Source organism: Pristis pectinata, chromosome 7 (assembly GCF_009764475.1).
Source record: "Pristis pectinata isolate sPriPec2 chromosome 7, sPriPec2.1.pri, whole genome shotgun sequence".
In the NCBI taxonomy this organism is placed as follows: domain Eukaryota; kingdom Metazoa; phylum Chordata; class Chondrichthyes; order Rhinopristiformes; family Pristidae; genus Pristis; species Pristis pectinata.
In genome coordinates, this window is record NC_067411.1 from 13213039 (window position 1) to 13236706 (window position 23668).

The 23668-nt window shown below is 43.0% G+C and overlaps 1 protein-coding gene across 1 annotated transcript in view; it reads right to left on the minus strand.

Annotated features, from left to right (window-relative positions):
• LOC127572420 (proteolipid protein DM beta) overlaps nt 1-23668 on the minus strand; it is a 213061-nt gene that overhangs the window by 22498 nt on the left and 166895 nt on the right. Inside the window, exons 3-6 of the mRNA XM_052019656.1 lie at nt 19483-19639; nt 6698-6851; nt 5058-5134; nt 1426-1491 (exon numbers count right to left, since the gene is read on the minus strand). Of these exons, the coding sequence (XP_051875616.1) occupies nt 1426-1491; nt 5058-5134; nt 6698-6851; nt 19483-19639 (454 nt within the window). The remainder of the gene's footprint in view (nt 1-1425; nt 1492-5057; nt 5135-6697; nt 6852-19482; nt 19640-23668) is intronic.

Below are 23668 nucleotides of genomic sequence, written 5' to 3' on the forward strand. Positions count from 1 at the left end.
CTGCGCTGCCACCTTCAGGGATCCTTGAACTTGTAGACCAAGATCTCTTGAGTCCTCTAAACTCCCTATGACCTTACCGTTCACCGTTTATATCCTACCCTTATTAGTCCTCCTAAAGTGAATAACCTCACACTTATCAGGTTTAAATTCCATCTAGCATTGCTCTGCTCATTTTGCCAGCTGATTAATATCTTCCTGTAACCCGTCTACCTTCCTCACTACCAATACCACCAGCGATTTCAATCTCTTTTACCTTAATTTTCCACTATGATCTTTTAACCCAATGCCACTTTGCTGCACTAAACCTACATCCATTGACTTCCTTAATATCTGAAAGTCCACGTCTTGAAGATACTCAGCAACTGAGCCTCTGCAGTCTGCTTGGGTAGAGATTTCCAAAGATTCATTACCCCCTGGGTTAAGAAGTCCTGAGTGGCTGTCCCCTTATTTTGAGATTGTGATCCCGAGTTCTAATCAGCCAGTCAGGGGAGACATAAATTCCACATTGGATACTTCCTTTCGTATATTAAAATTTGTTTTATCTCTAATTTTTTCCAATTCCTATGAAAGGATTATTGACCTAAGGCATTATCTCTGTTCTCTGCCCACAGATGCTGTCTGCCCTGCTGAGTTTACAACATGTCCAAGTATTATTTCAGATTTCCAGCATCATTAGGGTTGCACAGTGGTGCAGTAAACACTGCTCAGGTGACCTGGGTTCTATCTTGAGGATGCTGTCTTTATGGAGTTTGCACGTTCTCCCAGTCACTGCATGGGTTTTCCACCTAGGTGTTCAGGTTTCTTCCCAGATTCCAAAGACGTGCCAGTTGGAAGGTTATTTGGCTGCTGTAAATTACCCCAAGAAGTAGGAGAACCAGGCTGGAGGTAGTGGGTGTATGAGAGAGAATGGATCAAAGGGAAATAAGTGTTATTGCTCTGGAAGCCAGCACACACTCGATGGGATGTACCTCCTCCTATGTTGGAAGAAATCCGCAATATTTTGCTTAGAATTCTCCCCAGAACTGGTTTATTCCAGCTCCTTGCTACAACACAGGTAGCACTGAGCCTTTGGGACATGATTGATTAAAACAACTGTTTCTGCTGAGATTGTCCACTAAGACAGAGAATCAGTTCCTGCCGTCTGAACACAACATACATCCTGCTGTCGGAAACCCATCACATTCAGTGCAGTCCAATATTCTAGCGCATGTCCTGTTAATGAAGATTTACACCTGCCTCCAATGGAAACAACATACAGAGGTTTGCCATCCTTCTGTCATCTGACTTCATTGACACTTGAAGTTGTACACATTTGTATAAGTGCAACATAGCACTGATGGCTTGAAGTATATTTTTCATTATATCCATCAACATGCAGGTCATGCCTCACCTGAGGTCTTGCGCTGGACTGCGTCTAATACTCACCATAGCAATGACGGCAGCTCCTGCACCAGCGAGGGCCACGATAAACAAATGGAATGTCATGTTCAGCTAGGAGGCAGAAGAGCAAAACACAACCATCAAGCAATGCCCATTAATCATCAGGAAAGTGAAAATTCCATGGAAACATATACCTCAAAATGTATCTCTAATCAATTGCTCGAAAAGCCTTATATTGAGACCTCGTTGTACCCTGCTTCTGAACATCGTTCCGTTGAAGTCAATGAAATAAATTTCGGAAGCAGCTTGCAACATGCTCTGTGTCTAAGTAATGACCAGAGGTGATCTTCAAAGAATTAATGGGATTGAAATTCAGCTTTGTGGCTTTTAAATTCATTGATCAAACTGCATTGACTGTGTCATCAAAGGAATCAGTGAAACAGTGTGTGGAGGGATTCTTTGCAAACACATTTGACTGAACAGAACACTTTTTATTTAATCTATTCACTGGATCAGGGCTGCAGTTGACAAGGGCAGAATTTATTGCCCATCCCTAGTTGCTATTCAGAAGGTAGTGTTGAAGCACATCGAACCACCGCAATCCTTGAAATGAAGTACCTCCGACAGGAGGTCAGATATGGAATTCCAGGAGCTAGGTCTCATGACAAGGAGAAAATGACTATATTTCCAAGCCAGAGAGGTACATGACCTCCACTTCCATATCAGGAAGACTCCTTTATTGCAGTTAACAAGGCTCTGAAGATAATGCTCCATCTTTAAGTTTATACAAGACACATTTCTGGATATTATAGGGAGAGTGCAGGAAAGCTGAATCAAGGTAGCATATATAGATCTTATTGAATGGTGGAGAAGGAAAAAAGGACCAACCGGCAACTTTCTGCTCCATTTTCTTACATTCTAACTCCTGATTCTTGTCACTGAGGGAGCGAAGGTGTTTATAAACCTACCTACCCAGCTTAAACCAGGAGAACAAAACAGTTAATTGCAATCACCTCTCCTGCTCGCCAAGTGAGATACTGTACTAGTCCTTGTGAGCACGACAGTGACTGAGTTCCCATTCTGGTCTCTGGATGGCCGGATAATCCAACCTGGCAAGCAGGTTGCCAAGCAGCATCTGGAAGATCTTGTGAAAGTAGGTGGGGGAATCCAGTGCAGGGCCAACGCACAAAGGAAGATAAACAGTCTAACTGGATGGCTTCCCTACACCTCCCAATACACGTGGGTCAATTTCAGTAAACTTCCCACTCAGGATGAGGGCACTATAGCAGAAAGTCGTCATCCAACACCCCTCCCCCCCCCCACCTATTAGACTTTATAAATTAGGACTCTGCATGAGCCACTGGCACACAAGCATCTGTTAAATTGGGAAACAGTGAGCCCTGGCTAGATACCCATTGCAGGGAATTGTAACTGTCTCGATCTCAGAATTTCAATGGAGCAATTTGGGTTTATTTTTTCGCACATTTTTCAGGATCTGGGCATCCTTGACAAGGCCAACATTGATTCCCCATCGCTTGAGAAGGTAGTGGAGAGCTGCCTTCTTGAACTACTGTAATCAGTCCGTTAAAGTTATTCCTACAGTGTAGTTAGGTAGGGAGTTCCAGAATTTAGATCCAAGGATGATGAAGGACTGGCAATATATTTCCAGATCAGCAGGGGGCCTTCTCCTGGGTCAGCTGACCTTGTCCCTGGTGGTAGAGGTCACAGACTTGGAAGGAGCTGTCTAAGTGCCCTAGGTAAATAATTGCAGTACATTTCATACATGGTACTCACTCAGCCACTGTGTGCAGATGGTATAGGGAATGGATGTTCAGGGTAGTTAAATGGGGGCCAATCAAAGCATACTGCTTTGTCCTGGATGGAGTCTAGCTTCTTGACAGTAGTAGGAGATGAATTCTGCATTCATCCTAGGATCCTACGCAAGTTGGCAAACTGGATCCAAGATTGGCTTGGCAATAGGAGACAAAGGGTTACGGTAAAGAGTTGTTTCTGTAATTGCATGCCTGTGACTAGAATTAGTGCTGGGACACTTGTTGTTTGTAAGATACATGAATGACTTGGATGTGGATGTGGGAGGCAGGATTAGGAAGTTTGCGGATGGCACAAAGATTGGCAGAGTTGTTGATGGTGTGGAAGGTGGTCTTAGGCTGCAGGGAGATATCGATATGGTAGTGAAATTGGCTGGACGATGGCAGATGGAGTTTAATCCAAGCATATGTGAGATGATGTATTTTGGCTCGGACAGAGATCATGAATGATAGGGTCTTAAGGACTATTGAGGAACAGAGGGACCTCGAGTACAAGCTTACAGACCCTTGAAGGTGGCAACACAGGTTAGGAAGGCATACAGAATACCAGCCTTCATTAGTTGGGGCATTCGGTAGAAAATTCGGGTGGTTGTGCTCCAACGTTATAAAACCTTGGTCAGACCTCAGCTGGAATACTGAGTACAGTTCTGGTCACCAAGGTACAGGAAGGATGTGATAGTGCTGAAGAGGGTGCAGAGGAGATTCACCAGGTAGTTGCCTTGGATGGAGCAGTTTAGTTATGAGGAGAGACTGGAGAGGCTGGGTCTGTTCTCCCTGGAGCGGAGGAGGTATAGAGGGGACATGATTGAGGTATATAAGATTATGAGGGGTATGGATAGGGTAATCGGCAAGAAACCTTTCCCCATATCAGAGGCAGGTAAAGCTAGAGGACATAGATTTAGGGTAAGGGGGAAGAGATTTAGAGGGAATATAAGGGGTCCAGCTTCACCCAGAGATTTGTAAGTACCTGGAATGCACTGCTTGAGAGAGTGGTTGAAACTGGGTTGCTGACAGTATTTGTCCAGCTGAGCATTTGAATCACTTAGCATAGAGGTCTACAGCCTAAATGCTGGACAATGGGGTTAATACAGAAGGGTGTCCACTGATTGACATGGATGAATTGGCCTGAATGGGCTGTTTTCATGCTGTGTGATTCTATATCACCATCCTCCTGACTCGTAGATGGTGTGGAAAAACCTTGGGGCATCAGGAAGTGAGTTACTCATGACAGGATACCCAGCATCTGAGTGCCCTTCTAGCAATGATATTTACGTGGCTGGCCCAGTTGAGTTTTAGTCAAAGGTGATCTTTTGATGGTGGCGGACTTGTCAATAGTAATCCCATTGAATGTCAAGTACAGGTGGTTAGGCTCTCTCTCGGAAGTGGTCACTGATTGAAACTTTTATGGTGTTGCCACTTATAAGCCCATCCCTTAAAATTCCTTCCCTCAGTGGCAGAGTTAGAATATAAGTAATAGAACCAAGAGTTGACAATTTGCCCCTCAGTCCTCCTCCACCAAACAATATGATCATGGCTGACCTCATACCTCAAATGCCACTATCATGCACTATTGCCCCATTCCTTGATTTCCCCATAGATACTTGGACTCAGTATTCAGCCCCAACTGAGAGCATAAGTCTGCAACTACACTTTGCAACTGACATAACAAACCAGGTGGGAAAAAGATCATCTTGATCCACATTGTGAGAGGACATGAGGCTTGCAGTAAGGAAGTGTGTATTCCATGATGCATTTGGAATTTTTATGCAGATATACTGCGAGAGGGTCAAGGCACCAGAATGTACATCCATTTGTTTCCTTGGACAATAAACTATAGAATGGACTTACATCATTGGATTGGCACAACTTGCTGAAGTTCTCATTCAAGGTGCAGACCGTCTTTTGCTCAAGAATAGGCACAATACCTGGAAAAGAAACATCTGCTAATTAACAATCATCACGAATCCTCAATCTCACTGCAGTTGCAAGGGATTTAATAAAGTAGGGTACTGATTATGAACTCTGACTCAGACTGCTCGTAGCAACAGATCTCAGTGACCAGTTGTCAAATACCATCAACAGGGGCTCGGTAACGAGCCACCTGATTGCCTTAATGATGGTATTTTGGAGGGCAGGCAGGAAGGAGGGACAGGGGGATGGAAAGGAAGGAAGAAGGGAAAGGAAGGAAAGAAGAAAAGAAGGGAGGGAAGGAAGGAGAGAGGAAGGAGGGACAGGAAAGGACAGGAAGGAAGGAAGGGGGGGGTAGGAAGGAGAGAGGAAGGAGGGACAGGAAGGAGGGACAGGAAGGAAGGAAGGGGGGAAGGAAGGAGAGAGGAAGGAGGGAAGGGGGGTAGGAAGGAGAGAGGAAGGAGGGACAGGAAGGAGGGACAGGAAGGAAGGGGGGGTAGGAAGGAGAGAGGAAGGAGGGACAGGGACAGGAAGGAGGGACAGGAAGGAAGGGGGGAAGTAAGGAGAGAGGAAGGAGAGAGGAAGGAGGGACAGGAAGGAAGGAAGGGGGAAGGAAGGAGAGAGGAAGGAGGGACAGGGACAGGAAGGAAGGAAGGGGGGAAGTAAGGAGAGAGGAAGGAGAGAGGAAGGAGGGACAGGAAGGAAGGAAGGGGGAAGGAAGGAGAGAGGAAGGAGAGAGGAAGGAGGGACAGGAAGGAAGGAAGGGGGAAGGAAGGAGAGAGGAAGGAGGGACAGGAAGGAAGGAAGGGGGAAGGAAGGAGAGAGGAAGGAGGGACAGGAAGGAGGGACAGGAAGGAAGGAAGGGGGGAAGGAAGGAGAGAGGAAGGAGAGAGGAAAGAGGGACAGGAAGGAAGGAAGGTGGAAGGAAGGAGAGAGGAAGGAGGGACAGGAAGGAGGGACAGGAAGGAAGAAGAGAGGAAGGAGGGACAGGAAGGAAGGAGAGAGGAAGGAGGGACAGGAAGGAAGGAAGGGGGAAGGAAGGAGAGAGGAAGGAGGGACAGGAAGGAGGGACAGGAAGGAGGGACAGGAAGGAAGGAAGGGGGAAGGAAGGAGAGAAGAAAGGAAGGAAGGAAGGAAGGAGGGAAGAAAGGAGGAACAGAAAGGAGGGACAGGAAAAGAAAAAAAGGAGGAATGAAAGATGGGAATAAGCAAAAGGAGGGAAGGAAGGAAACTCTTACAAATTACAAATGACCTGCTTCAGAAATTTTGATTGAAGGACAAGTATTGGCCAGGATACCATGGAGAGCTCCCCAGCTCTCCTTTGAAGCAATCCCATTGGAGATTTTACTTCTAGCTGAGACAACAGAGGGGACTACAGTTTTATATCTTATCGGAAAGAGGGCACATCAGCACTCCGAGTCCTGCTCTGGAAGTGTCCAAGCTGGGTTTGTGCTCAGCTCCCTGAGTGCAACTTGAACCCACCACCACCTAAGCGAGAAAGAAGAGCGCTATCAACCAGATGTGGGAAGGGGAGAGGAAAAGACTCGTGAACTGTAAACATTCCATCACTCAGCACGTACCAAACTGACGAAGATCAAAGCAGAGTTCAGTGGAATCCACAATGGTGATGTTCTGGCAGAGTGTCCAGATGTTGAAGTACATGAAGACGGGCAGCGAGGTGAAGGCTGTCACTCCCAACCACGCCAGCATGAAGATATAGGTCAGCATGATGAACTGAAAAATTAAAACACTGGAGTTTAACCCGACCAAATGTGAGGTGTTGCACTTTGGGAGATTAAATGTTAAGGGATAGTATACTGTTAATGGCAAGACCCTTAACAGTGTTGACGTACAGAGGGATGTTGGGGTCCAAGTCCATAGCTCCCTGAAAGTGGCTGCACAGGTTGATAGGGTGGTAAAGAAGGCATATGGCATGCTTGCCTTTGCTAGTTGAAGCATTGAGTACAAGAGTCGGGAAGTTATGTTGCAGCTTTATAAAACTCTAGTTGGACTGCATCTTGAGTATTGCATTCAATTCTGGTTGCCCCATTATAGGAAAGATGTGGAGGCTTTGGAGAGGGTGCAGAAGAGGTTTATCAGAACCCTGCCTGGATTAGAGGGTGTGTGTTATAAGGAGAGGTTGAACAAACCTGGGTTATTTTCCCTGGAGCAGCAGAGCCTGAGGGGAGACCTGATAGAGAATTATAAGATTATGAGAGGCATAGATAGACAGCTGGTATCTTTCTCCCAGGGTTGAAATGTCTAATTCCAGAGGGCAAGAGGGCATGCATTTAAGATGAGAGTGGGTAAATTCAAAGGACATATGTGGGGCAAGTTTCTTTACACAGAGAGTGATAGGGTGCCTGGAATGTGCTGCCTGGGGTGGTGGTGGAGACAAATATGATAGAGGCTCTTAGACAGGCACATGAATGTGCAGAGAATGGAGAGAAATGGATATTGTGTAGGCAGAAGGGATTAGTTTAGTTAGGCATTTAATTACTAGTTTAATTAGTTCGGCACAACATTGTGGGCTGAAGGGCCTGTTCCTGTGCTGTACTGTTCTGTGTTCTATGTCCTAAAATGTACCTGGCTGAAAATCTGGTCAAATTTCTCAACACAGGTGGCTGATGTTTCATTGCCTAATTCAGTCACAGGACAGCAAACAGTGAACAAGATGGGCCTTGTCTTTATTCATCCAGTGATGTCTATGTTCTAATGCACATACATTGCACCTTCAGGGCTTTAAACACTAAAGCTGCCATTGTTCTGCAGAAGTTGATTTCCTTACACTGCTGTTTTGGCCTGCTCAATTGGTCTGCCACACACATGGTCCAAAATGTTTCTGTGTTAATGGACAGCACTACACAACCCAAAAAGTGGTGAACTTGTGTAATTCACTGCCGCTGAAGACAACTGAAGCCAAAGCATTAAGTACATTCACATAGGAGCTAGATATGGCAGTAAGGTCTGAAGAGATCAAGGGGTTTGGGGAGCAAACAGGAACAGTGTATTGAATTTGGATGATCAGCCAGGATTATATTGAATGGTGGAACAGACTTGATGGGTCAAATGGCCTATTCTTAATTTCTTTGTTTCTATTAAAAAATTACAAATCAGTACAGCACCAGAAGGAACCAAGAGGAATTTTTCAATGCTGTTGCCAGGGCTGGAATACTGTAGTTAAGAGTAGAGGCTGTCCAGGCTGGTGTTGTTTCCTTTGGAACAAAGGAGATGGGAGGGGAAATTTAACTGAGGTATATAAAATTGTGAAAGGCCAAAGCATGGTCTCAAATCCTAGCACATATTTCCACCTCTGACTGTATCATTTTGCTTGCAAATGAAAGAAAAAACAATACATAAAAAAATGAATGCAGGACTCATTCCCCTTGGGAGAGAGGTCAGTAAGTAGGCTACATTAGTTTAAGGTAATTGGTGGAAGGATTCGAGGAGCACTGAGGGAAAATGTTCTCAGTTCAGAAGGCAATCTCACTCCCTGAAAGGATGGTGGAGGCAGAAACTGTCACTACAATTAAAAGGTACCTGGGTTAGGATTTAAAAATCATGGCCTGCAGGGTCATGAACCAAGAGCTGGGAAAATTGAGCTTGCTTTTCGTAGATATGATGGGTGAAAGCCCTGCTTTGGGCTGTAAATGTCATTGCTTCTTCTTATATGATTGTATGATAGCATGGCTTTTCTATGCCTTGCTTGTAATTATTTTTTCCTGAATTGGCTTTCCTTCTGTTTGCAAACAAAAGACAAACAGTTGGAGTCAACAGACTGATGCAGGAGATGAAGCGACTGAGACCAGTGTGTGAAAGGATATGTTTCTGCTGTTTTCTCAAAGGAGTGCATTCAGCCCATTATGTCCATGCTCCTGCTAGCTCCTCAGCTGGATCCACCTACACATAATTGATTGCCTACGCTTTCTTTCCTCTCATCAGGTATGATCTTCTTCCTCTAATATTCACTCAATTCACCTTTAGGGGAAGCTTCCCTGAACTTACCCAGTACAAAGCTGAAGTGATGGATTAATAGACCAGTGGACTTCAAGAGGCAATATATAAAATGTGTGTTCGGTATCATTGCTCAAGCTTTTTCTCTAGTGAGTTAGATTTGCATCAGCAGGAGGCGCAGACAGATCTATCCCCCGTTTTCCATTGTGCTGCCCCATGTAATTCTTTCCATACTGCATATTTATATTTCTCTACATCTGTTTGACAATCTGTTATGGGTTCTGCTCATTACAAGCAGAACACTCCATGCCCTAAGATCCCCAAACTCCAGCTCTCATCTTTTGGCCTTTTAAATTAACTTTCATAACTTAATTTCCCACCCAGTTAACCTCATCAAATTTTGAACTAAGTCTTAGGAGATAAAGTAACAAAGATAAAATATATCTTTGACAAATATTAATTACCCCATGTTTAATTTTAAATTGATGCGTACACATTTTCTTTGTAGAACAGTTTTTGGTTCTTTAAACTATATTATTGCTCAGTTTTAACCAATGAAATTGAAATTGTGCCTTATCATTTTTATCTTTATTGACGACATAAAATTGTACAGCACAGACACAGACCATTTGACATAACAGATCCGTACCACTGCTTATGCTTCCAAGAATCACTCTATCAGCATTACATTCAGTGCTTTCCTCTCATATATATTTAACCAGATTCCCACTGGATGCATCCATGTTATTCACCTCAGCTGCTTCTTGTGCTTACAAATTCTGTATTCTATCCTTGTTCTGGGTAAAGACGACTATCTGATTAATGGCCACTAACTTCAAGTTCCCCATAAGAGAAAAGATTTCCTGCATGTCTGCCCTGTAAAACCCCTTCAATATTTAAAAGATCTCCATTTGGTCACCCCACCCCTGTCCTCCTCGTTCCTAGAAACAAAACAACCTGCCTCCTATAATTATAGTTTCCCAGATCTACAACCTTGCATGGAGTAGACCATGCATAAATCATCTCTCAGTTTCTAAAGTCACAGCAGAAGAATCATAAATTAAATAAGGGCAACTATGAGGGCATGAAAGCAAAAGTGAACTGGCAAGTTATATTAAGGGATCAGTCAGTCGACATGTAGAGGCAGATACTGAAGGGGATCATAGAACAGGCCTAGAATAATGCACTGTAATCAGAAAGACAAATTTCAAGAGGAGGACCTGCCGTCTGCGATTAACTAAAAAAATGTTCAAGATATTATCAAACGAAAAGACTGTAATTAAGCAAAGGTGGGTGGCAGGACAGAGCAGACGGAATATAAAACATGTCAATGAATTACTAACAGACTAATGAGAAGCAAAAAAAGTTGAGATAAAAGTAGCCAGAACTATACATGATGGTATAAGTTCCTACACATAATATAAAAAAAGAAAAGTGTTGACAAGTTGATTATTCAGCTCCCAAAGACCAGAAGGTGGCCAGTGTTGTTCTGTGGTTTAAGAAGGGTAGCAAGGACAAGTCAGGGAACTACAGGCCGGTCAGCCTGACATCAGTAGTGGGGAAGTTACTGGAGGGAATACTGAGGGACAGGTTCTACCAGCATTTGGATAGACAAAGAGACACAAAAAATTCTGCAGATGCTGAAATCTGGAGCAATACAAAAAAGTGCTGGAGGAACTCAGTAGGTCAGGCAGCATCCATGGAGGGAAATAAACAGTCAACGTTTGGGCCAAGATAGACAAGTGGATAGACAAAGTCTAACTAGGAGGAGGCTTTTTGCATGGAAAATCATGCTTGATGAATCTTTTAAAGTTTTTTGAAGAGGTAACCAAAAGGGTAGATAAGGGTACGGCAGTGGATGCTGTCTATTTGGACTTTGGCAAGCCTTTCAACAAAGTCCCGCATGGTAGGCTAATGTGGAAAGTTAAGTCCCATGGAATCCAGGGAAAGCCAGTTAGGTGGATTCAAAATTGGCTCGGAGGTAGGAAGCAGAGGCTGGTGGTTGAAGGTTGCTTCTTGGAATGGAGGCCGAGGATTCAGTGATGGGATGCTTGTTATTTGTTATTTATATAAATGATTTGGATGCAAATGCACAAGGCTTGATCAGTAAGTTTGCAGATGACACAAAATTAGGAGGTGCTGTTGATAGTGAAGAAGGTTATTGTAGATTACGGGGGATCTTGATTAGTTAGGGATTTCAGTACAGATAAGTGTGAAGTGATGCCTTTTGGAAAGTCAAACCAGGACTTATACAACGAATGGTAGAGCACTAGGGAGTGTAATGGAATAGAGAGACCCAGAAGTCCAAGTGCATAGTTCGTTGCAAGTGGTGTCATAGGTAGACAGGGTGATGAAAAAGGCGTTTGGCACGCTGGCCTTCATCGGTCAGGGCATTGAGTACAGGAGATGGGATATTATGTTGTAGTTGTATAAGTCGTTGGTGAGGCCACAAAACTGTGCACAGTTTTGGTCATCCTATTATAGGAAAGATATGGTTAAAATGGAAGGAGTCCAGAAAAGATTTATGAGGATGTTGCCAGGACTAGAGTTATACAGGGAGAGGATGGCCAGGCCCAGTCTTTATTCCTTGGAACGTAGGAGGATGAGGGGCAACTTTTATAGAAGTGTTTAAAACTATGAGAGGCATAGATAAGGTGGATGGTAACAGTCTTTTCCCCAGGGTAGCTGAGTCCAAAACTAGGGGCGTAGGTTTAGGGTGAGAAGGGAAAGATTTAAAAGGACCTGAGGGGCAGCTTTTTCATGCAGAGGGTGGTGTGTATTTGGAATGATCTGCCAGAGGAAGTGGTTGAGGCAGGTACAATAGTCTCATTTAAGAAGCACTTGGACAGGTACATGGAGGGGTGGGGCTTAGAGGGATATGAACCGAATGCAGGAAATTGGGACTAGCTGGGTGAGCACCATGGTTGGCCAGGATGGGTTGGGCTGAATCTGTGCTCTATTGTTCTATGGCTCTCTGACTCTTTTAGCCTGATAGAAAATGAATTTGAGGAACCAATAATGGAAAACAATGAGATTCTAAATTAATTAAGTGAATGTTTTGCACTAGCCTTTATTATGAGAGATGCAACTAATATCCCAGAAATACTTATAAATTAGCAACTGGGAGGGAGGAAATAACTCACAAAAATAACAACCATCAGGGCAGTGGCTCTGAGCAATCTGTTGGAGCTAAGGGCTGACAAGTCTCCGGGTCCTAATGGATTTCACCCTAAAGGCAGTCAATGAGCTGGATTTATTTCTGTAAAACTCCCTCGATCCAGTGAAGTAACCATTGGATTGGAAAATAGCAAATATGACCACTTGATTCAAAAAGGGAGTGAGATAGAAAGCAGGAAATTGCAGGCCAGGCAGCTTAACATTTCATTGGGGAAAATGTTAGAAACAATTAAAGATGTTATAACAGCATAGTTCGAACATTTCAAGGTAATCAGGCAAAATTAACATGGATTATAGGAGTAAATTTGCAGGGAATATAAAAGTGGACCATAACTTTCTAAAAACTTGTAAAAAGGAAAGGATTAGTGAAGTCTAGTGTTGGTCCCCTACAGTCAGAAATGGGTAAATAATGTAGGATGGGGAAATGGCAGAGCAATTAAACAAATACATTAGTTCTGTCTTCATTGAAGAGGACACAAGTAACTTTTGAGACATTTTAGGAAACCAAGAATTTAATGAAGGTGAACAATTTTTGCAAATGGTACAAAGGTTGGTGATGTTCTGGAGAGTGTAGAAAGTTGCCAAAGAATACAGCAGGATATACATCAGTTGCAGATATGGGCAGAGAAATGGTAGATGGAGTTTAATCTGGTCAAGTGTGAGGTGTTGCACTTTGGGAGATCAAATGTAAAGGGACAGTACACTGTTAATGGCAGGACCCTTAGCAATGTGAATGTACAGAGGGATCTTGTGGTCTAAGTCCATAGCTCCCTGAAAGCGGCTGCACAAGGTGATAGGGTAGTAAAGAAGGTGTATGGGATACTTGCCTTTATTAGTTGAGGCATTAAGTTCAAGAGTTATGTTGTAGCTTCATTAAACTCTGGTTAGGTCGTGTCTGGAGTATTGAATTCAATTCTGGTTGCCCCATAATAGGAAGGATGTGGAGGCTTTGGAGGGGGTGGAGAAGAAGTTTACCAGGATGCTGTCTGGATTAGAGGGTATGTACTATGAAGAGAGGTTGGACAAACTGAGGTCATTTTCTCTGGAGTGGCAGAGGCTGAGGAAAGACCTGATAGAAGTTTATAAGATTATGAGGGGCATAGAAAGAGTGGACAGCTGGTATCTTTTCCCAGGGTCGGAATGTCTAATACTAGAGGGCATGCATTTAACGTGAGGGGGGAAAGTTCAAAGGAGATGTGTGGGGCAAGTTTATTTTACACAGAGAGTGGTGGGTGCCTGGAATGCACTGCCAGGGATGGTAATGGAGGCAAATATGATAGAGGTGTTTAAAAGGCTCTTAGATAGGCACATGAATGTGCAGAGAATGGAGGGATATGGACTTGTGTAGGCAGAAGGGACTAGTTTATAGAGCTTGGCACAACATCATGGGCCGAAGGACCTGCTTCTATGCTGTACTCTTCTATGTATGTTCTAACTAATGGAAATTAGTACCAATGAGAAAATAGTAGTGGAGAAATGAATGGCTTTGAAAGCTATTAAATCCCCAAGTTAAGATAATTAGCATCTCAAGATGCTAAAGGAGGTAGCCATTGAAATAATGGTTGCATTAGTTATCATATTCCAGAATTCTATGGATTATGGAATAATTCCTATAGATTGGCAAAGGTAACCCAGTATTTCAAAACAAGAGGGAGAAAGGAAACAAGATTACTATCTGGTTAACCTCACAACAGTAGTAGAAAATACTCGCGGCTAATATAAAGGATGAGATAACTGGACGAGGGAAATATTAATGTCACTCGACAGAATCAGCATTGATTTCTGAAAGGGATTTCACGTTTGACAAACCTAATGGCAATTTTTGAGGATCTACAGGTAGAAAAGATAAGGAAAAACTAGCGGATATGGTGTTCTTGGATTTTCAGACAGCCTTTCACAATGTCTCACATAAAAATTCAGTGTGTAAGATCAAAGAGCATACTATTGGGAGTAATGTATTAACATGGATTGAAAATTGATTGACAGACAGGAAATAGAGAGAAGAATAAACATTTTTTTCAGGGTAGCAGGCTGTAACTAATGGGGTACCAGAGGGATCAATACTTGTGCCTCGGCTTTTCACAATATACATCAATGATTTTGATGAGGCAACAGAATGAAATAATTTGAAGTTTGCCATCAGTGTTAAACAGGGTGAGATTGTGATGTACTTAGATGGACCTGGCCAATGTGCAAAGGCATGGCAGATGTAGGAAAATATGAATAAATTTGATGTTATCCACTTTGGTAAGAAAATCAAAAAGGCAGAATATTATTTAATTGGAGTTTGAATGGGAAGTGTTGATGTACAAAGAGACTTGAGTGTGACTGAAAACAAAGGTACAGGTGTAGCAAACATTTAAGAAGACAAATGGTATGTTGGCCTTCATAATAAGAGGATTTTCTATCTCTCACACTCTCTCTCCCTAGCTCTCGATCTCCACCCCCCCCCCCCCCCCACTCCTTCCCACCCCAACAACAGATGCTTCCTGACCTACTGACTAGTTCAGGCAGTTTCAGTTAATATTTCTGATTTCTTGCAACTCGAGTAACTTGCTTTCACTTTATAATATAATTCTTTTTGCCCCAGTATCATTCTGCCAAATCAACAATGTGCAGATCTGTCTAAAACGGAATCCACAACTCTAATTGGTGTCGAACTGAAACTCTAGAACTACATTACAACATCCACTCCTTTGTTCTTCAAGTCTTCTTGCAATGAAGGCCAACATTAAATTACATTTTTGAACTATTTTTTTGAGGGTTCATGTTCTGGCAGATCACAGATAGTACTGGGTAAAACATATCCAAAAAGTTGCAGATGCAGGAAATCTAAAATATTACATTATTTAACCACCTGTGCCTGACAGATGGTTGACACAGGTTAGGCTTGTGTAGATTTAGCTGCTATCATATCAGTAGCTTGTTATGTGGGTGGAAGATGTGTGCAGTGTGTCAATTCATGAATTCTTCCGGAGGCAACAGCAGATATATTATTTATGAATTTTTTTTTAAAATTGCAGATGCTAGAAATCTGAAATAAAAACAGAAAATGCTGGAAATTCTCAGCAGGTCAGGCCACATCTGTGGAAAGAGAAACAGTCAACGTTTCAGATTGAAGACCCTTTGTTAGAACTGGGAAGGAGACTAAAGAAGCTCATTAAACTACTGGGGAGGAGGGGTAATGTCTTTGACTGGGTAAAACCTGGGTGACCATGGGATAAGCTGTAAACAAGATCATCCGGTCAATGAGTAAAAGGGAGCAGCTAGAGATGAAAACATTGACAAAATGAATGTAGGAGTGGTGAAATGCAGAGCAGGGCTGTTTAGAGGCAAGTCAGGCATATGGTCACAGGCATATGCCTGAGGCCATGAACATTTAGACTGTTGTCATCATGGTTCTGAGATCTCATGTTGACAAGGGCTTTAAAGGTGTCACAGTACTCCAGAAATCTGTCGTTCAACAGATTGCTAAATTAGCTGACACCCTGTCCCAGGTCAGGTGCAATAGTTTCATTAAATGTGAATTATTTCAGTACCTACAGGATAGAATTGTTGCTGGGGGTAGGGGGGAACATTCAGGCCATCAAATCTGTGCCAGGTCCTATTACAACAATTTACTGAGCCACACTTGGTAATGGGAAGCTTGCATCTTCCAAATAATTGAAGAAGAGATTCATTAAATAAAATCTCTTTTCAGCCTCCCTTGTTCCAATGAAAGGAAGCCCAGCCTGGTCCACTTCTCCTTACCACTGGTATTCTCCAGTCCTGGCACCATCTTCCTCAACCTCCTCTGCACCCTGTCCAATGCAATCACTTCCTTCCTGCAGTGTGGTGAGCAGAACTGCACTCAGTACTCTAATTGTGGCCCAGCTAGTGTTTTAAGTATTTGCAGTATGATCCCCATTTGCTCATATTCAAAACTGATGAATAGCCCTCAACCTGACACGTTAACTCTGTATCCTCTTTCCGCAGATGCTGCCTGACCTACTGAGTGTTTCCAACATTTTACATTTTTATGTCAGAATTCCACTCTGGATTTATGTCTGCTTTCCTTGGAGTTTAGAAGAATGAGGAGGTGATGTTATTCAAACATATGAGATTCTGAATGGGAATGATAGGGTAGATATTGAGATGTTTTCACCAGGGGAGAGTCACAAGCTAAAGGGACATAGTTACAAAATAAAGGGCCGACCATTTAAAACTGAGGTGTGTAGAAATTTCTTCTCTTGGAGGGTAGTGAATCTCTGGAATTCTTTACCCCCAAGAATAGTGGATTAGTTATATTTAAGGTGAAGGTAGATATATATTTGAAAGGAGGAATTGAGGGCTATGGGGAACTGTGTGGGGGTTGAGGCCAGCACCGATCAGTCACTGAATGATGGGGCAGGTCTGAAGGGACTGGTGGCCTACTCTTGCTCCTATTCTCTTGTGTTCAAATGCTCCACTATCTGCAGTTTATTAATTTTCACTTACTAGAAGAAAGTATCCTATTAACCTTCTTCACCAGTCCATCTATTTGTCCTGCTACCTTCAGGGATCTATGGGCACACACTTGCTATTCATCACTTGTGTTTGACTGTTTGTTGTAAGAGGGAATGGAACAAGAGAATCATAATGAGGATATATCACTGGATACTGTCTCTGACGGCTCAATCATTCAGTTGTCGGAGCTCATTGGCATACTATAGTGGAAGCAAACCCTATAACATGCACTCAAGTATAAAAAGCTTGCCTTAAGGAAATCATGGAGTGTGCAGCACATGAAATTACTTGGCCTAACCCTCTGATTATCTGCTGTTACCCTGCAATGATGGAATATCTGAAACCATGCATGTCTCTACCGAGGAAAGAGCAGTCCTGTCGGGTTTGATCAGGTAATATTCTACTTCCCATCAGTGTCAAGCTGAAGAATTAAGGTCGAAGGAAATAGCCAAGGGCTGAGGAAAATAATTTGATAAAATTGCTATCTGTACTAGAGGAATGCCAAACAGACAGCGACATAGATTGAAACTTGCGTGGAGTAGATAAGAAGTAGAAGGGTGAATTGGAAGGTTCAATTACAGTGGAGCACCAAAAAATAGACAAATTCTTTAGCTATTCTGGAAAACAATTTGAGATGTTCTCTTGACATATGTCAAGAGATGTTCTCACAAACCAGGAACTAACGGTGGCTTGTGTGGAAAGATTCAGGAAACTGGAACAGTTTCGTCTTGAAAGGCAAAGCCCAACAGAAGAATGCTATTAAAATATAATGAGTATTAAGTAATAAAATGCTAGAAAATATACAGGGAAGTGTAGGTTAATAGCAATTTCATATAAAAGACTTTCATTCAAACAGATCTGCAATGGTTTTCAAGGTATGATTAAAAAAGGTGAACACCAAATATTCAATTGCAAAATGTTATCAATGCATACAAGTTTTTCATTGGGTTACATTAATCGGGATGGTTGTCCGACCTTGTTCATCCATACCTATCTTGTGAAGGAAAATGGATCCAATCTAAAATCTGTAAACCTCATGTCTGTACACTTCAATTAGCACAACCATTGGTTTAAATATGGAGATTTAATGGAAGTTAGTTTCAGTACGGTCCATTATTTTTATCAAAATATACAGATCAACTATAAAATATAAAGTCCAATTCTTATTCTTCAACAGAATCTGTCATAAAATGTCCATCTCACTGACGTGCTAAAATTCCTGAGTAATGCTAACTATAGGCAATGGTCGTCATATGTACTAATTCATTAAGTGACATTTAATCATTGATTGTGGCTGTATTGCAAGCAAAACTACAGAAGAATGAATCCATGCTGCATCTTGAGAAGGCACAGAATAAATGTCTTGGGTCAAGTGCCCATTAGCTACTAAATTTTGTTCCTTTATTCTCTCATATAATAGCCGTAAATTTTATCAAGGTTCATTATCGTCAATTTGAGGGAATTCCAGAACGTAGGTTTGTTTACAGCACCACTTTTGGTTTATCAAGCTCAAGGTAATTATTATATTGAACATCAAGTTCAAAGTTAATGCAGTTGATATTATAATCAGCCTTTTGATTTCATGCTTTACTTACTGATTCAATAGTGGAGTCTGTGACAATTTGTGACTCTCCCACTAGTGAAAACATCTCAATATCTACTCACAATAATTCAATTAGAGTCTCTGTTCTCTTGAATCTTATGTTAAAAAAGCTAAAGATCCTTATGAAAGGCTGGTAAACTACAGACTAAAATCGCTTATTCTTACTGACCACTGAAAAATAAGGCTTTACAATGGAGGAGGCACCTTGTGAGTATAGATTCAGCTAGCATTCACTCACATCAGTCTGGTGGTTAAATTACTGGGCCAGTGGCTTGTGCTATTGATCCGGGACTGAGTTCAACCCATTATGTTAACTGGAAACATTAAATTCCACTCTTTAAATAAATCTGGATTAAAAAAGTCAGTCCCACAAGTGGTGAAGCTATAGGATAGTGGTAAAAATCCATCTGGTTAACTAATGTCTTTTGGGGAAGAAAATCTGCCATTCTTATCCAGTTTGTGACACCTATCCACCTTTGTAACATCCCAGCTGCTGCCCAATGCCCCTCAGTGACTCACCAACACCTATAAAGAGGCAACTTGATTTGGGTATTATGTTGTGTCTGTGCCCACATCCTGTGAGAAAATAATGTAAGGGACTAAAACTTAAGACTGCAAAGACGTCAATAAGTTGGAAAGAGTGTAAAGAAGTTTTCTGAGAATGTTGCCAGGACTGAAGGGCTTCCGTTATAGGGAGGGGTTCGGCAGGCTTGGACTTTATTCATTGAAGTGTAGGAGACTGAGGTGTGACCTTACAGATGCATATAAAATCATGAGGAGCATAGATAGAGTGAATGGTCACAGTCTTTTTCCCAGGGTTTGGGAATCAAAAACGAGAGGGCATAAGTTTAAGGAGAGAGGGGAAGGATTTAAAAGGGACCTGAGGGGCAATTTCTTCACTCAGAGGGTGGTGTGTATATGGAACAAGCTGCCACAGGAAGTGGTTGAGGTAGGTACAATACAACATTTAAAAGACACTTGGACAGGTACATGGATAGGAAAGGTTTAGAGGGATATGGGCTGAATGCGGGCAAATGGGACTAGGTTAGATGAATACCTTGGCCAGCATGGATGAATTGGGCCTGTTTCCATGCAGTATTACTCTACGATTCTAAATATTCAAAGCAATGAAAGGGCACGACATACCCAGCCACTGACACATCGGCCACAGGTGGTGATTTTGAAGTCTCCATAGAGATCCTTGATGGCTCCAGTTGTGAAAAATCCTTCCACCATCAGGAGAATGCCATAGACAAAGAAGGCAGCTGCCACCCCGTAGATGACATATTTGAAGATGTCAATCCTGCAGGGTCAAATGAACAAGCATCAGATTATCATACAAGGGCAAGGTACCGACATTGGGCATGTCATGGACATTGACAGCAGAGAAGGAAGTCGTTTGGCTTATGATGTCCACATTGGCAAAAAAGTCACACTCCAACTGTCACACTGTAGTCCTGTAGGGCATTGCTCTTCAATGTTCTTCCAGAATACTGTTTAAACATGATGAGTATTTCTGCCTCCATCACCTTTTCCAGCAGTGAATTCCAGACCTCCACGTTGTATCACATGGTGCACTCCTACCTGGCTTAAATTTTCTTATCGTGTTGTTCAGGCAACAGAATGAAATAAATCAATGTGAGTGTACTAAGCTGTTTTGGCCTCACTTAATTCCTCTGCCTATTTTTTTGTTCAAGCCACTATTTCCTTATCAGTGGAAAAGGACCTGATTGCTATGTCCAGGGATAAATTTCCTTAAATTCAGAATGAGAGATGAGATGTCTTTATTAGTCACATGTACATTGAAACACACAGTGAAATGCATCTTTTGCTTAGAGTGTTCCAGGGGCAGCCCGCAAATGCCACCACGCTTCCGTCGCCAACATAGCATGCCCACGACTTCCTAACCCATACATCTTTGGAATGTGGGAGGAAACCGGAGCACCCGGAGGAAACCCACGCAGACACGGGGAGAACGTACAAACTCCTTACAGACAGTGACCGGAATTGAACCCGGGTCGCTGGCGCTGTAATAGCGTTATGTTAACCGTTACGGAATGGAAGTTGGTTCCAGAGATCCACCCTGTCCCTGTTCACTCAATTTGTTCAAACATTCAGTGAGATCATGGTTGATCTGACTTTTGGGTCAAGTCCTCTATACTACCTGATCCTCGTGCCCATTGACTCCCCTATAGTCTAAACATCATCAACCTACCATCTACACATTTCACCCACCGGCTCTCCCCCAGCTCCCCCATCTGGTTCTGGTTCCATCTGCCTTTCACCTCTCCCCTAATGGTTCCCATTATCACCTCCCTTCCTTCCTTTGTGTTCCCGATTATCCCCCTCTAGCAGCTGTCTCCATCTTCACCCTCTCCTCCCCCCATCTGGCCTCTTTTATTTGACTGCCTCCATCTGTCATCCACCTACCCTTGTCTCCCAATTCCATCCTTCCCCTCCACTACCTGCTTCGATTTGCCATTCATCCTTCACCTTCTCCCCCCTCTCCTGGTCCACCGATCACCTCTGCTCCCTGTCTCACCAATCGCCCCTCTTCACTCTACATCCTGATGCAGGATTTTGACCTGAAACATCAACAATTCCTTTGCCCCCACAGATGCTGCTCGACCCGCTGAGTTCCTTCAGCAGATTGTTTGTTGCCCTAGATTCCTGCTCCTGTGGTCTCTTATATCTCTCTTTGTCTTAGCCTTGATATTCAGTAACAACCCCCATAGCATTCCGGAATAGAATTCCCAACCCTCTGACAGAAGAATGTGGAAGGATGTGGAAGCTTTACAGAGGGTGCAGAGGAGATTTACCAGGATGTTGCCTGAATTGGAGAGCATGTCTTATGAGGATAAGCTGAGTGAGCTAGGGTTTTTCTCTTTGGAGAGAAGGAAGATGAGAGGTGACTTGGTAGAGGTCTACAAGATGATAAGAGGCATAGATCGAGTGGACAGTCAGAGACTTTTTCTCAGTGCGACAATGGCTAACACAAGGGGACATAATTTTAAGGTGATTGGAGGAAGGTATAAGGGGGATGTCAGGGGTAAGTTTTTTACACAGAGAGTGGTGGGTGCGTGGAACGCACTGCCGGCAGAGGTTGTGGGGGCAGATACATTACGGACATTTAAGAGACCCTTAGATAGACACATGAAATGATAGCAAAATAGTGGGCTATGTGGGAGGGAAGGGTTAGATAATTAGAGCAGGATAAAATGTCAGCACAACATTGTGGGCTGAAGGGCCTGTACTGCGCTGTAACGTTCTATGTTCTATGTTAATATAAAAAGCTACCATCAGGAATAGGGAACATGAAATACAGAATTGTTATATAAACCCATCCATTTCAAAACTATGTTTGCACAAAGGAAATCTGCCAAACTTCTCCAGAGTTACCCTACACATCACTCCAGACTCACCACTGTGGTAGCCTCTGAAATCCTCACAGAAACCAATGTGTAAACTACTCAGCTCAGCAGAAGTAAAGGATGAACATTAACAGAGGAAGACTGGCTTAGAGTCACCAAAGTTCAGAAAAATGAAATGTGATCTCTTTAGGATATACAGGAGGCACTGACATACCAGATGCTGAGCTGGAGAGGGGAGAACTAGGGAGCACAGTCTGAGGATAAGGAACCAGCATTTTGGATTGAAAAAGGAAAATATTATCTTTACTGCAAGGGGTAAAATGCTGGACCTCTGGGGCTGTGGACACCCAGTCCTTGAGTACATTCAAGGTTGGATCAATAGGTTTGTGGGCTCTGAAGGAAGCAGTAGATATGGGGATCAGGGAGGGGAAATAGGTGTTCTTATTGACTGCAGAGCAGAGTATTATTGAGGTGGTGCAGCGGTTACATTACCAGGCTGGCAATCCAAAGGTTAGAAGAACAATCCAAAGGACCAAGTTCAATTCCCACCATGGCATTAAATACATTTAATAATCTGGAATTTGAAAACAACATCTGGTTCATTGATGGTCTGGAAGGGCAGGGGTTGTAGGATGGAAACTTGCTCTGTACACCCAGTCTGGTTTAAATGTGACTCAGACCCACAGCAATGTGTCTGACTCTGAAATGGCCAAGCAAGCCACAGGTGCAATTAAGGATGGGCAATTATTGCTGGCCTGGCTAGCAAAGCCCACGATAAGACTCAAGAGGCTGTATGGACTACTCCTACTCTTTTCTGTTTCTTATGTCTTACAAGTTCACCTCATCAGCAATGCTGAAATCCTTTGATTGAATAAAAAGGCAATGCAGAGATTGGGAAGGCCCCACCATACCATATCCATAGCACCACATTTGTCTGTGCAGTGTAGAAATAGCTTTGTAAGACTGGTGACCAGTCATTCTCACCTGCTCTTCCCTTTCACCCACACACACGTGGTTGTTAATTCCCATCATAGGAAGGTTCCACTCAATAAGTAGGTTCGCATACTTTTCATTATGCATTCTATATTCAAAGCCATCAACCCTATCCTGATGCTGGAAGAACTCAGCAGACCAGGCAGCAACCATGGAGAAAAGCAGGCAGTCAACGTTTCGGGTCAGGACCCTTCTTCAGGACTGCCAATCCTGAAGAAGGGTCCTGACCTGAAACGTTGACCACCTGCTTTTCTCCACAGATGCTGCCTGGGCTGCTGAGTTCCTCCAGCATCATAGTGCTCTTCATCTAGATTCCAGCATCTGCAGTCCTTTGTTTCTCTTATATCAACCTTATCCTATTGTATTCCTCGGAGTTTAGAATAATGAGGAGTGACCTTCAAACGAGGTGTCTTGACAGAGTAGATGTTGAGATGTTTTCACTAGCGAGACAGTCATGAACAAGGGGACATAAGTACAAAATGAGGGCCTGGTCATTTAAAGCTGAGGCGCATGCAAATTTCTTCTCTCAGAAGGTGGTGAATCTCTTGAATTCTCTGCCCCCGAGGGTGGTGGGGACCAGATCATTAGAGATATTTAAGATGGAGATACATAAATATTTGAAGAATCGAGCAATTAAGGGTTATAGAATATAGAACACTACAGCACAGTACAGGCCCTTCGGTCCTCGATGTTGTGCCAACATTTTATCCTGCTCTAAGATCTATCTAACCCTTCCCTCCCACATAGCCCCCCATTTCTCTATCATTCGTGTGTCTATCTAAGAGTCTCTTAAATGTCCCTAATGTATCTGCCCCCACAGCCACTGCAGGCAGTGCGTTCCACGCACCCACCATTCTCTGTGTAAAAAACTTACCCCTGACATCCCCCTTGTACCTTCCTCCGATCACCTTAAAATTATGTCCCCTTGTGTCAGCCATTGTTGCACTGGGAAAAAGTCTCTGACTGTC